This window comes from Furipterus horrens, unplaced genomic scaffold (assembly GCF_987537825.1).
Source record: "Furipterus horrens unplaced genomic scaffold, mFurHor1.1.pri manual_scaffold_7, whole genome shotgun sequence".
In the NCBI taxonomy this organism is placed as follows: domain Eukaryota; kingdom Metazoa; phylum Chordata; class Mammalia; order Chiroptera; family Furipteridae; genus Furipterus; species Furipterus horrens.
The window spans coordinates 1058311-1072029 of NW_028327177.1; the positions used below are offsets into that span (position 1 = coordinate 1058311).

A 13719-nucleotide genomic window follows, 5' to 3' on the forward strand; every position below is an offset into this window, starting at 1 on the left:
TTCTTGGTCTTGGGGGAGCCCCTTGCACCTCTCAGACAGGTGAGGGCCCCTGACCAAGGGGTGGGTAGAATTCTCAATGCACAAGCTCAGGGCAGGGGGAAGAAGCCCACTTTCTTCATCATCTAAGAAGCCAGCACCCCCACCGACCCTGTGACCAGGTAGCTGAAACACATTTTCAATAAACCCCAGGTTGGGGGCTCACGTGGGTTATCTGGGGCACTCTCTGAGTCTCAGTGTCCCCCACCATATGGGGTCAGCTCCGATTGTCCGGCAGCCCCGGCCAGGGCCCAGCCAGCCACCACTCCCTCAGTTCCCTCGTGGTCCGAGCCCTGTGTCCCTCCCGCCAGGCTCGCACCCTTGCAGTCCTGGTCTGAGAAGCCCTGTGGTACCCCCACCCCAGTGGACAGCGGAGGGGTGGCAGCAGGTAAGGAGGGGCCAGTGGTCTTTCCTGAGCCTGGGCCGAGTGCCACCTCTTAGTGTCCACACCTGGTGAGACGAGTCACTGCCCACAGTCCCAGGGGGCTACTTGCAGCTCTAGACGTCTGTGAGTGCAGCGGGGACGTGAAGCTGTCACTGCTTTCCCGGGACCGGCCCCCTCAGAGCCCCCCCACCCTTGCATGCCCCTCCCCCATTACTCTACCTATGAGCCCCACCTGCCAGGGTCACCTGCGTCCCACCTTGTCTCTCCCCTTGGTGCTCCCAGGGGTTGTGAGCCCCTGCCTGGTGCCCCCACAGCAGCAGGAATATTCTGAGGGGCAGGTCCTGGGACCAGCATACCCCTCCGAGGCCACCGCAGAGCCAGGCATTGGGAGCAGCCTGCCACCAGGGAATGGCTCCCCTCTGGGAGCCCCCTGAGAGGTGGGTCTGAGGAGCAGGCAACCCAGGGACACAGAGGCCACAGGCCATCCTCATTTCTGTGAGTTGGGGGGAGCGGGGCAGGGGCAGCCACCTCAGGGGAGGCGAGGGCGCTCTGTGCTGGTCCGGCTCAAGACAGGGCAGGAAGTGCTCCCAGGATGCTTACCAGGTCCCACCGTGGGCAGCAGGCTGGGGGATGGGTCTACCAAGATGAGGAATGGGCTACCCCAACCCTGTGACTGGACGGAGGGGCTGGCCCAAGGGGTCCCTTTGTTCGGAATGGTTCCAGCTGCGTCTGCGGGAGGCTGGTCCGGAGCTGCTCTTCTCGGAATGTCTGCGTCTGGTTCGAGTATCAGGATGATGCCGACCTCCCGGATGAATGGGCCACGTTCCTTAGTTTCTGGAAGGAGTTGCATGAAATCAGTATCGTTCTTTCTTTAAGTCTTTTGCAGAATTCACGGGGACAGTCTTTGCGGGAAGATTTTAAACTACAATTTCAGATTCTTCAAAAGACAGAGGGATAATTAGCTTATAATCAGGGTGGGGGAAAAGTAAGTTGACAGTTGTTTGTATGAAAAATACCACAATAATTAATTAATCGAAGCTAACTTTGCCCCGCCCTGTGTTCTTGAAGAAGCTTTGCCGGCTGCATCTCTGGAGGAGTTTGCCCACGTCACCTAAGCCCCAGTACTGACTGGCCTAACGTTAATAGTGTCCCCTGATTACGCTTCCTTTTTCTTTCCTTTTTCTTTTTTCCTCCTGTTACCCCTTTAACGATGGCTCTCGAGACGGACGGCTGCCGATGACCCCTTTAACGTCGCGATGACCTGTCACCATGTCCTCTTTGTCCTTGTGACACTGGTGGGCTCTCTCATGGCTTCTTTCCCATCCGAGTGGCGAGGGGTTCTGACGTCTTAGGCTGTTCTCAGAGAATCGGCGCCGGTTTACGCGATCTCCTTTATACTTTTTATTTCATTGGTGTTTTTGCCTTAGAGCGATCCCTCACTTATCGCGGGTATTACACTCTAGGCCCCCCGCGATAGGTGAGAATCGGCGGAGTAGGAACCTTACATTTATTCTAGTATTTACTGTACAGCACCGCAAAATCCTGGCATATTGCGAAAAATCCGCAATAAATAATTAAATATATTATTTAAAAAAACCCCGCGATACAGCGAGACCGTGATAAGTGAACCGCGATATAGAGGGACTGCTGAATTTTGTTTTCTCTATGTTGCTGAGTCTCGGGCTGAAATGCCTTTTTAATTCTAGCTGCAGACGTTGCCGTGGAGACAGAAGGGCGGGGAGAAACTTTGCTGAAATGTCGCCGGCGGCCCGACGGGGGCGCCCGCACCCCGGGGACGCGGGTCGGTGACGGGCCGAGCCGTCGAGGGCGGACAGCAGACGGCAGAGTGGACGCGTCCGCGGGGAAAGAACCCTCGGGGTCGGTCCAGCAGGAGAAGATGTGCGCAGCGCCGCCTGCAGAAAGCCGGCCCCCCGGCAGCTCAGCGCGTGACAACCGGGCCCTCATGCTTTTCTCCCGCGGACCTGCACGCACACCAATCCCTCTCCGCGTCCTCCTTTTTCTCCATAAAACCCTAGTCCTCTCCTCTCTTGTGGACGACGCGCGTTTGGACCACGCGGTCCTCGTAGGCGCGGGGCCGACTCAAGTCACGCCCAGATTTTCGACTGCGGTGGGGGGGGGGCGGGGCGGCGGCCCCCTCCCTTCTCCCCCGCCCCGTGCGGCTCAAGGGCCAGCTGTACCCCGACCGGAGGTCAAGGTTGGCTGAAGTGCTCTCACGTGTCCTCCCCACTCCTGCTGCTATGTGTACTTCTCCGCGCCGCGGAACGCAGTGTGGAGAGCCCTGCCTGTGACCGTGATGCTTACTCCTCTCCTTTCCGGTCTGCCAAGCCTTTTGCTTCGTGCGTTTTGAAGCTCAGTTCTGGGCGCGCAGACATTTAAGACTGTGATGACCCTTTGGTCATGGGACGCTCCTCTTTCAGCCCGGGGTGTCCTTTGCTCTAAAACTCCCTCTGCTTGTGGTTAGCGTAGTCACTCCCGCTATCTGTCCACGGGGGCGGGGGGGAGGTGACATGGGTGGTTAAAAGTGCATCCCTTGACTTCTAACCCTTTTGTATTTTGTAAGTACACAGTTTCTGTTCTGTTTTTGTTGTTTGTTCTTTCTAACACGGCCTACGCTGGGCGCTTTCTCTTTATCCAGCCTGACATCCTCTGCTTTCTAGACTTAGTGTGACCCAGTGGGGCTGGGTTTAAGCTTCGTTAGTGGAACCGGTGTGGCCTAAAGCGCTGAGCGGGCCACAGGACTGAGGCTGTTCCCCTCCGAGCTCTGCCAGAGCCCCGTCTCTCCTTCCTTCTCTCGCAGGCCGACTCCTCCCAGCCCGTGTGAGTTCCGAAAGCGGCCGCCTTCTCCTCCCCCACCGCTGGGTAGCTTCCTCGGAGACCAGCACTCACCGACCGACACTCAGCAGGAGACGTGGGCGCCCCCCCCCCCCCCCCCCCCCCCGCTCACCCCCAGCTCTCACGCTGGCAGCTCTCTCCTCCGGGCTCCGCCCCGGGAGTCCCAGCGGCCTCGGCTGTGGCCCGAGCCTCCGTCTCCTGGTTCCCTTCCCCCCAGGATCATTGCCCTGTGCCGCCTGGGGTGCAATGTCTGAACACCGTGGTTTGGGGGGTGTTGGCCCCATTTCTAGTTGTTCATGGCGGGGCGGTAAATCCAGTTTCCCTAATCCCTCGCGGTCTGACGCCGAAGGCCAGCACGCGCTCAGTTTTGACCCGCGTCTGCTTCGCGCCCCATTCGAGCGTGAGCTCATATGAGGGCGAGTGTTGGAGACGCAGGTCAGCTGTGTTGCCCACTGCAAGGGCCCCTGGCACGTGGGGCCTCGGGGATGCTTGGCCAAGAGGGACCCCGGTCTGTGCAGGGAGATTGTCTGCTCAGCTCTTGAGGCTCAGTGCCTAGCGCCCCCAAAGTGATTCCTCTCTTTCGAAGAAAAAAAAAGAACTTTAGGGTCAAAAAAGTATTTAATGTCTTTTTTATTAATTTGTTTTTATTTTTTTTAGAGAGAGAAAGAAACTGATTTGTTATTCCACTCATCGATGCACTCATTGATTGATTCTTGAGTGTGCCCTGAAGGGGATCAAACCCACAGCCCTGGTGTATGAAGATGATGCTCTAACCAACTGAGCTACAGGCCAGCGTCTGTATTTCATCTCTCACATTTAAAAAAAAAAGGGAACATTTTAGGGCCTGTGAAAATCTTAAATTTTGCCTAAAACAGAACAAAAGCTAAATGTTAGTGAAGTTATATACAAATGATTTAATATTGATATTGTCACGGCGGGAGGGGTCCCAGGCTTGCTTCCAGGCTTTGTTCGCTAGGAGGAAGGGTGGGGACCAACGCCCGGAGATGCTGAGTAACTTCCCGAGGGCGCACAGCGGGTAAGGCCGGGCGAGGCGGGGACCGGGCCGCCTGAATGGGGAGCCGACTCCAGGAGTCACTGCGCCAGGTGGCTGCCCGGTAGCACTGGGATGAAGGAATGAGGGGCGGGGCGGCTGCTGGGGGTGGGTCGACTCAGCGCCGAGGCGTGGGTGAGTGGGCGAGGGATCCGGGGTCGCAGCGCGGCAAGGAGAGAGCCCAGACCCCGTGGAGACTGCCCGGGACGTGTCGGGCGCTGCACGTGCGTCTGAGGGTCGAGTAGGTGTCACTGCGGCGCTGCGTGCGTGCCCGGCAGTGGCTGGCTGTCCGCGGTGTCGCAGCGTCCTGACGCCGGGGAGGGGGTCCGAGTCCCCGCGGAGGAGAGGAGCCCGCAGAGTCGGAAGCGGGGCTGGGCGTGGGTGGGGGGCGCGGCCGAAGGAGGTCTGAGCGGGGTCCCGGACGGGCCCGGGGAGGGGGCAGGTCAGGGCCGGGCCGGGGCGGGGCCTGCATGAGCTGCCGCACGGCGAGCGCCTCCCGCGGCAGAGGCGGCGGAGCGGGCCGGGGGCGGTGTGCTCTTCGCCCGGCGCACGGACGCCCTTACTGTCAGACCAACGAGGGGCTGGCGAGCGGCCGCGGGTGAGTCCCGGGTGCAGCGGGGCCTAGGCGCGCTGAAGGTCACGGTTAAGGTCACCGGGACACCCACCAGCTTCGCGCTATAGTCTTCGGGGCGGGGTCTCCGGGAGCGGGCGGGAAGCGCCGCAGTGCCGGGCCGGCCTTACTCAGGCCTTAGGCATTCCGGGGTTGACACCCGAGAAATGGGTCATGGAAGCTGGAGCTGTTGTTCTCGGGAAGGGGAGTCTGATTTAGTCCCCGGGCCTGGGACCTGGAGCCGGAATATTCCCACGCGGGCAGGGGAGTCGTAGTACACATCCCACCCCCAGCCCGCCCAACCCAGAAACTGAGCATCTCCTCGGTCCCAGACTGGGTGGTTCCTCCTGCTGCCTTGCCAAATGCCCTCCCGGAACGCATTCAAAGCGCATGTCCCTGCAGGCTGGATGGGGCTGCGGGGAGCACCGGCAGATGCCGGTTCTCAGACCAAGAGCCAGTAAGAGGGCTCTGGACGTCGTCCTGGAGGGGACCCCAGCTGGGCCTTGAGAGTAGCAGCAAGTGGGGGACCCACGCAGGGGCAGCACAGGAGCAAGGAGAACGGGAAGCCCTAAGGAAAAACCCACCCACGGGCCCTGGGTGGGAGAGTGCTGTGTGTCAAGCTCCCGTGGGACCCCTGCATGAACACCCCCTGGGTCAAGTGTGGGTTTTGGCCTGGCATTCAGGGCTCCCCAGACTCCCCTTCCCCTCCCGCCCCCCCTTCAGTCTGCACAGCTCTTCTGTACTGCAGGCACTGGGCTCTGGCTGCCTGCCCCACCCCTGCCCCTTTCTCATCTCCTGACTCCTCATCCAGGAAGCCCTCCCTGATGCCCAGGCTGAACGGGGTGGCTCCTTTGCCCACTGGCACCCCTGCCCAGGTCCCTCTTCTTGTCCCCCTCTGTGCAGGGCTGCAGTGCCACCAGCAGACCAGGAGCTCCCAGACGGCTGGGGGTTGTCCGGCCCTCCCTGTGCCCTGCTGCAGCCTCACCTGAGTTGAATTGAGGACCAGCAGCTGTCCACTCCCTACACCCACTGTGCACTCCGGCCTCCAGCCATGGCACCCCCGCTTGCCCTGTTCCTGGTGGCACTGGCGGGCCTACCTCTGGGTAAGATGGATGGAGGATGGAGGGGTGGACAGACCACGTTTGGGGGCAGGCGGGTGGGAAGGGAGGCCATAATTCCCAGTGGCCACCTCTCCTTTCGCTCTCCTGCCCTGTGGAAGGAGATGGGACTCGGGGGTCTGACGGGTCTCCCTGTTCTGTGACCCCCACCCCTCTCCTGCCCCATCGCTGGCCCCAAGCCCAGGCTCTGGACTGCCACGTGTGTGCCTACGACGGGGAGAACTGCTTCAACCCCATCCGCTGCCCGACCATGGTCAACTACTGCATGACCACGCGCACCTGTGAGTCGCTGGGGTGGCCTCATGCCCTTCCTGGGGAGCCTGTGGGGAGGCTGGGTGGGGGGAGATTCCCACCTGCCCCAGGATCCTTTCTGGGAGTCCCCCGTTGAGGGGGACCCTGCCCTCGTGACCCTGCATGCTGGGGCCGGGCTGTCCCGGGGTGGTGGACCCTCTGGGGTCCTAGCCAGCCCTCTGCTCTCTGCAGACTACACGCCGACCAAGATGAAGGTGAGCAAGTCCTGTGTGACCAGCTGCTTCGAGACCGTGTACGATGGCTACTCCAAGCACGCTGCCACCACCTCCTGCTGCCAGTACGACCTCTGCAATGTGGCTGGCCTCGCCGCCCCAGGGGCCCTGGCCCTGACCCCCATCCTCCTGGCCACCTTCTGGGGCCTGCTCTGAAACCCTGCCTGCCGCCTGCCGCCCCACTCCAGGACAAAGCTCGGGGGGGCGCAGCCCCGCCTGCTCTCCCTTCCCACCCCAGCCACCCTCTGCTGTCCTGAGACCCCTCACCCACACCCAGGGCTCTGTAAGACGACCCTTGACCCCCCTAAACCCCCCTGGGGCCTCTGTCCCAGGCCATGACCTTTCCATTTCAAAAGACCTCAAGAAGGCAGCTGGTCCTGATGGCAGGGCTTGGTCCTCCTCTGTCCCAGGTGGGACATCCAGCAAAGAGTGCTATGGATGGGGCTCCTCAGTCAGCCAGGGAGCACTGATTTGCAGGGAGGTGTGCGCAGCTTCCTGGCAGCCCTGGGAGCGGTTGAGACGTGATGGCCATGTGAGGAAGGCCTTTGTCCCCGGCTGTCCCAGGGAGGAGTGCCAGGCTTGGTGTCAGGTAGAACAAGGGTCTCAAGGTCTGGGGGTCCTTACTAAATGCTGTGCTTGCTCAACGTGACATGTAGCCCAGTGTTTTCCAGACCAGCTTGTCCCCAGCCACAGCTGAGTAAGTAGCCGGCGGCACAGAGGCAATGCACGTGCAATGAACCCCGCAGTGTAGACAGGCCAGGCTGAGCCTGGCGGGCTTTGGACGTGAAGCACATTTCCTTTACTTGTGAGTAAAGAAAATACCCAGACAGCCAGGTCTTTGCGTTCCATAAGGTCGGCAGGGGAGGGGAGCGCCGTCGGAGGAGGCCCCTCCAGCTCCCGATGCTCCGCCGTTCCCTGGGGCTGCCCCACCCCCACCCAGCGGCTGGGCACACGCAGCTGGCGGGGCGGGGCGCGCTGTCGGGACTCGGCGTGTTGGGGCCTGAGAGCCGACTGCAGGGCTATTTTGGGCCGGGAGCAGGGCGGTGCGCCACCCCAGGTCTGGTTTCCGTCCTCGCAGAGCCACGCGGAGCGCGGTCCTTGGCGACCAGAATAAACTGCGTGCGATCCCGCCCCAGAGCAGATGCGCCCACGCTAGTCAGAGAGCCTCGGGGAGCGGGTGCGCGGCCTCCGGGGGCAGCTGGGCAGGGGGCGGGCCTATCGAAGCTGGGAAGGCTCGGAGGATCGGGCACTGCCCCTGTTCCCTCTGCTCCCTCGCTCAGGTGGCCACCGTCCGCGCTGGCCCGCTGCAGGGTCCGGGCAGAGCAAGGGCGCGGTCCGCCGGCGGCCCCGGTCGCAGCGAGACAGCCGCCCGTCGGCGCTCCTGAGGTTGGAAACCTGGTGAGGCAGGTCCCCTCATATCGCGGCTTGGGGAGGACCGGGGAAGGGCCCTGGTAGAGGAGTTTAGGGTCCTGCGTCGCTCCCGATGAAGAGCCGGTGGGGCTTTGGTGAGGTTCCTGCCTGGATGACGGGCTTTGCCCCGTGCCCTCCGCGGAATCTGGGAGGGCGGAGCGGAGGGGGTGGGCAGGTGGAAGCCCTGAGGACCGAACGAGGCCCGCAGAGCCGGGCAGACGTCCCCCGTTGTGGTGAAGGCTGTGCAGACCCGACCATCGGGCAGTGTGGCGTCAGCACGCACGGGGCGCGCCCTCGGTGCTCGTCCGGCCGGCTCAGCCTTCCTGGGCCCTTTCTCTTCGTAAACCGCCCAACTTCTCCTCTGCCAGCCACGTGGAACTCTCCTCTTTTCTTCCTCCCCTCTTCTCTTCCCCCCCAAATGTCTGCCACGCTCTCCTTAAATCCCTGACTGTGGCCTGTGACGCAGCAGACGTGGTAACTGGTTCTGACCATTCGCAGAACCTTCCACAGGCCTTGCTTATTCACTGCTCGTTATTCTGTGGGGCTGTGGAAGAACTGAGCATTTACATAACTAAGAGCCTAGCTACCAGCCATAGATATGCAAAGGCATCGTGAAAGCTGTTTCCCTTCCCCCGTCCTCCAAACCACAGGCTCTGGGGTTTTCTGGGGGACCCCACTCTGTAACATTATAACCGGCAAAGATTTATCAATTATACTAGGAAGGCTACAGAAGGAATTGCTCAACAATTAGTTGCCACAGTCGAGTGACCTGAGAGAAAAGGTCGGTACTGGATATGACGTTGGCAGAAAAAGGAGGTGCATGTGTAATGCTCAGGGGACAGTGTTGCACCTTTATCCCCAATAATACAGCCCCTGATGGATCTATCTATCACTAAGGCTCTACAGGGAGTGACCACCCTAGCAAATGAACTAGTGGAAAACTCAGGTATTGACAACCCCATAACAGCATGGTTAGAAAATTGGTTTGGCAACTGGAAAGGAATGAGCTCATCAGCTCCCGCATCCCTTGTAGTGGTAGCAGGTGTCCTCACAGCTTTGGGCTGGTGTATTATTCCCTGCGTCAGAGGTTTAGTTCAGAGACTGATTGACACTGCATTAACTAAACAGATGCCAGCAACTTTTCATAATCCCCTCCTCCTAGAGGCCAAAGGGAATCCTTGCTATGAGGAAGAAAGTCGAGAAACCCTTCTTAGGTTTGAACGGATAAATAAAAAGTTTTGAGTAGTCAATTTCCCAAAAGAGACAGGGGAGATTACAAGGGGCAGAGAAACTGGTGACTCTCAAACCAGTAGAAAATAAATAGCAACAAAGGGCAAATGTAATTAGAGGGTCTCTGAGCCAGAGTTGACAGTATTAACATATTTGCAAATCAGAAAAGGGACATCCCACAGCTCAGCACAAATGCCTCTGAGGACAAAGAATATCTGAGATGAAAGGGGGGTGGGGAGGTAGTCCTCACCAAACTCCGGGAGACGGGAAAATGTGGCTAGACAGCCCAGCAAACAAGTTAGGGAAATTTCGAAGGAGAGCTGAAGACAGACCTGTAACCAGATCACCCTGAGTTAATTTTCACCCTCAGTTAATTTAGCTAATCACGTTGGATTGTAACTCAGGAGTATCCAGCATGGAAAAACGGAGAAGGAGGCGGGGGGGGGGGTTACTTGCATTAGGATAAAAGCAGCCAGCTCCGATTGTTGGTGCGCACCTTTGATTTTGCTTTTGGCTGTGCCCAGAGCTGCAGACCTGTGAATAAACAGCTGCCTTGGTCACAGCTAAAGTTCTGTGTCCCAGTGTTTTATTGTGAGCGTTTCTCACAGTGAGGGCCTCTCAGCACACAGGCACCCCCTAGACAGAACCAGCCTAGACCCTGCCCCCTAAGTAGACCGCTGAACTTGGCGGAAAGGTTCAGCCCAGGTGTGCTCTGGATAGAAAGCATGGGAAGGGCCCCGGGGAGTGAGGACAGGAGGGAGCTGGGCCGGGCTGGGGTGTGTCTGATCCCATTAGCTCTCCTGCCTCAGTGCCCGACGGCAGCGGGGTGGCTAGCGAGGTGGAGTCTGCAGCTGGGCAGGCTGGCGCTGCCTGGGCTCCCCCCGTGCTCTCAGTGACCTGCCTGCTGGCCAGCTGCCAGGAACCTCAGTCCCACAGCCACAGCACAGTCACCAGGCTGGGACCCCCAGAGCTGTGGCACCCCACTAGTGCCTGCAGGACACAGGCCCTCTCTGTCTTGGGCGAAGAGCAGATCCCAGATCCCCCAGAACAGCCCGTGGGTGTCCCTGGGGAGACGTAATTCCGACCATGGAGTGAAGGGCAACTAGCAGCAGGAAGAGCAGGGCAGAGTCTCAGAAGGAGAGGGTGCTGCAGGGGAGCCCCCAGCAAGCGGACACAGCCCAGCAAAGCCATGGCCGCAGCCCCCCTGCAGAGGCCCCAGTTGCGTGTACCACCCCACTCCAGGGCTTGCTCCGGCATCTGTGGGGCTGAAGCGGTGGCGGCAGGGTCACAGGCAGGCACGCCCAGGGGGTGGGGAAGCAGTGGGCTGAGCCATGCGTGAATCTTCACAGTCCAGTTCACCCTCTCCCATCTGAGCCTTGGCCTGGGGCCTTCCTGTCAACTCCTGACCTGCAATGGGCCCAGGTGGGTCCTTCCTGAGGGCAGCCCAGGAGAGAGCAAGGCGGAAGCCACCCACGGGGATTAGCGTCCCCAAGTTGACCCTGGCCCCTCCCCATCCCTCCCCTCCATCTAGGGCCTTTCTATTGACCCAGTGCTTTTCCTTTTTCTCTGTAAGCCTCTGAGCACCCTGTGGCCGGTTGTCCAGGCAGCAATCCGCCCCCATCCCTACAGACGGCCCCCCACCCCTTCAGCCACCTCAGAGGAGATGAGGTGGCCCCAGCCCCTGGGGGAACTTGGACCCAGAGCCACTAGACCAGGAACATGGAGATAGAAGTGGAGGCCCAAGGCAGGGGGGGTGCCAGCGGAGGCAGAACCCAGGGTGGGGAGAGCCCCCCAGCCCTACTGCTCTCCCCCAGGCAGCCTGGGGGGCTTTCCAGGCATGCGCTGGGTCCCAGGGGAGGGGAGGAGGAGGGGGGCCACGGGCCCCAGGGAAGTTTCGGAGGGAATGAGAACTCCCAAGGGCTAAGAGGGAGTCACAGGGGCGGGGAGCAGAGGAATGAGGAAGGGGTGAAGTCCCCACAGAGGAGCGGGCCGCCCAGCCGGAGGCGGGAAGGGCCCCGGGGCTGGGCATGGGGGAGGCTCTCTCCATGGCTCTGCCACCCATGGGAAACCAGATCGCCCTAATCCGCTTGGCTGACCGGTCTGGCAGCTGTGCTGGGTGCCCACTGTCCCTGCTGGTCAGGCCAAGGATGAGCACAGAGTGGCGGCGCAGGGACCGAAGCATGCGGGGGACGCGGCTGGCGCTGCTGGCACTGGTGCTGGCTTCCTGCGGCGAGCTTGGTAAGAGGACGGAGGGCAGAGGACAGCGGAGGGACGGACCGGAAGGAAGCAGGGAGGCTGAGGAGTAGCGGGGAGCTACCTGGTGTGAGGAGAGGGGAGAGCTGGAAAGGGGGCGGGAGGCGCAGAGGGGGCTGGCTGGGTGGGCTGGGGCCACCAGCAAAGGCCCTGGGGTCAGCTGGGGGACTGCCCTTCGGTGGGCCCACGGGCAGCAGGAAGGCTCTCAGGCCCACGGTGGGGCCATGGTGCAGGGCGGGTGGTTGCCGGGGGCCGGGGGGGCCGGGGATGGACAGAGGGAAGCAAACGCAGACGCACGGACCAGTGAGGGCCTGAGAAAGCAGCGGGGGGCCCCCACGCCCAGCCACACAAGGAGCTGGGCTGCAGCCAGACGAGAGGGTCCTGCCCATTTCCCGAAGACGGGAACTGAGCGTTAGTCAGGCGGACACAGTGACACCCAGGAGGGGGAGACGCCTGTGGCCTCACTGTGAGTGGGCTGCTTGGGCAAGTGGGAGCTCACGGGCACCCATGTCGGGGTAGGCACTGGAGCAGCAGCCGGCCTCGCCTGGGTCCCCGCCCCCGTTAGGACAGTCTCCGCAGGTACACAGGGCCTTGCCCGGCCCCACCCTCCCCCTGCAGACCCCAGGGCCCCCACCGCTTCCAGAGCTGCGTCGCCCCCACCGCAGACACACACTGCCTCGGGACACCCGGTTTTATGCGGTGGGCGGCGGGCCCTGGGGGGTACTGTCTCCTCAAACCTGGGCCCCAGGACAGAGGGCTTGGGACGGGCAGGGCCTGCTCAATCTGCTTCCCGTCCCTCCCCACCCAGCGGCGGCCCTGCAATGCTTCAGCTGTCAGACGCCCACAAGCGTGTCCAGCTGTGTCACCATTGCCACCTGCAGTGCCAACGAAACCATGTGCAAGACCACACTCTACTCCCTGGAGCTAGGTCAGTGGGCGCTGGGCGGGCAGGGCTGCCTCCGGCCGTCACCACGGTCAGCTTCCCCCCATCCCGCCCCCACCGTGATGCATCCTGTGCCCTGTGCGTTGGTGGGAGGAAAGGCAGGCTGGCTCACAGAGGGACTTGTGGGGTGGTGACGCCCCAGTGGGGCCTGCACGAGGCCCGGGGGCCGGCCTGATGCTGCTGCTCGGTGCCCACAGTGTACCCCTTCCTGGGGGACCCCACGGTGACCAAGTCCTGCGCCAGCAAGTGCGTGCCCTCGGACGTGGACAGTATCGGCCTCATGAGACCTGTGCTGTGCTGTAACACCCCGCTGTGCAACGTGGACGTCAGCGGGGCGCCCGCCCTCCGCGGCCCCGGCAGCCTGGCCCTCGCCCTCGCCCTCGCCTTCGCCTCCCTGCTGTGCCTGAGGCCCTAGCGCCCCTCCCAGCCCCAGTGCCCTTGAAGAAGCTCCCCCACCTGCACCGGCCTCGTGGGTCTCCTTTCTGGGCTTGGGCTGCCCACCGGGCCGGGAGGGTCCCCGCCTGCGTCTCTGGGGCCCAGGGCCTCGCCTCCCAGCCTCTGCGGCCCTCTCCCCCCACCCGCATCACTGTCCCTGCCTGTCTCCCTGTGAAAGCGAGCGTGGTCACAGGCCTGGGACAGGCACACAGATCACGCAGGACTCTCCTCTCGGGCCCTCAGGGGCTGCGGAGGCCTGGCTGGGCTGGGGCAGGAGACAGGACCCCATGGGTGGGGGGCAGCTCACCCATCGGGCAGGTCAGGCTGGCTTCTCGGGGAGGCGCATGAGAGCAGGCCCTGGGTGACGGAGAGACTGGCTGGGTAGGGGCGGGCACACCAGGCCAGGTGGGAGGAAGGTCCGGGCTGGGCAGAAGCACCCCACCGCCTGCTCCTTGGGCCTGTGGCCGGGCCTGCAGTGCCATGGTCACCCTGTGACCATGACACATCATGTAGCAGCAGGTGCTGAGGAGGCAGCTGGAGGAGGGAACCCCAGAGCACCCTGCACCTGCCTGCTGCAGGCTCACCCAGGAAGTCTGCCTGGGACCCATTCCTTGAGTGTCCAGGGCCACCCAGGCTCCAGTATGCAGGGGACCTTCTTTCACCTTGCACTTAGGCCTATGCCAAACCCTCCAGACCATCTTCCTGTCACTTCCCCAACAGGCCCCTGTCCCCAGAGGGCTGCCTGGGCCCGAGTCTGGGCTGAGACTCAGCACGCACACGGCACACGCACGCACACACCAGAAGGCTGTGCGCCTCCTCCATGCTGTGTCTCCCACTGGGGGGGGGGGGGGGCTCTGCCACAGGGTCCGAC

The 13719-nt window shown here is 61.9% G+C and overlaps 2 protein-coding genes across 5 annotated transcripts; both read left to right on the plus strand.

Annotated features, from left to right (window-relative positions):
- Window positions 1–4465: 4465 nt before the first annotated feature.
- On the plus strand, window positions 4466–7406 carry LYNX1 (Ly6/neurotoxin 1). 2 transcript variants are annotated; one of them, XM_090283302.1, is made up of 4 exons: window positions 4466–4566; window positions 5839–6038; window positions 6233–6334; window positions 6537–7406. In XM_090283302.1, the coding sequence occupies exons 2-4, from the start codon at window positions 5987–5989 to the stop codon at window positions 6731–6733; spliced, it is 351 nt and encodes a 116-aa protein (XP_090139428.1). In that variant the 5' UTR covers window positions 4466–4566; window positions 5839–5986; the 3' UTR covers window positions 6734–7406. The 2 variants fall into 2 exon arrangements, with proteins under 2 accessions (XP_090139428.1, XP_090139427.1); XM_090283301.1 differs by lacking the exon at window positions 4466–4566 and adding an exon at window positions 4773–4923.
- A 361-nt stretch (window positions 7407–7767) lies between these two features.
- On the plus strand, window positions 7768–12893 carry LOC150003928 (ly6/PLAUR domain-containing protein 2-like). 3 transcript variants are annotated; one of them, XM_090283305.1, is made up of 5 exons: window positions 7768–7975; window positions 11325–11455; window positions 11990–12049; window positions 12279–12398; window positions 12611–12893. In XM_090283305.1, the coding sequence occupies exons 2-5, from the start codon at window positions 11365–11367 to the stop codon at window positions 12826–12828; spliced, it is 489 nt and encodes a 162-aa protein (XP_090139431.1). In that variant the 5' UTR covers window positions 7768–7975; window positions 11325–11364; the 3' UTR covers window positions 12829–12893. The 3 variants fall into 3 exon arrangements, with proteins under 3 accessions (XP_090139431.1, XP_090139429.1, XP_090139430.1); XM_090283303.1 differs by lacking the exon at window positions 7768–7975 and having other exon boundaries at window positions 11251–11455; XM_090283304.1 differs by lacking the exons at window positions 7768–7975; window positions 11990–12049 and having other exon boundaries at window positions 11257–11455; window positions 12611–12891.
- The last annotated feature ends 826 nt before the right edge of the window (window positions 12894–13719 follow it).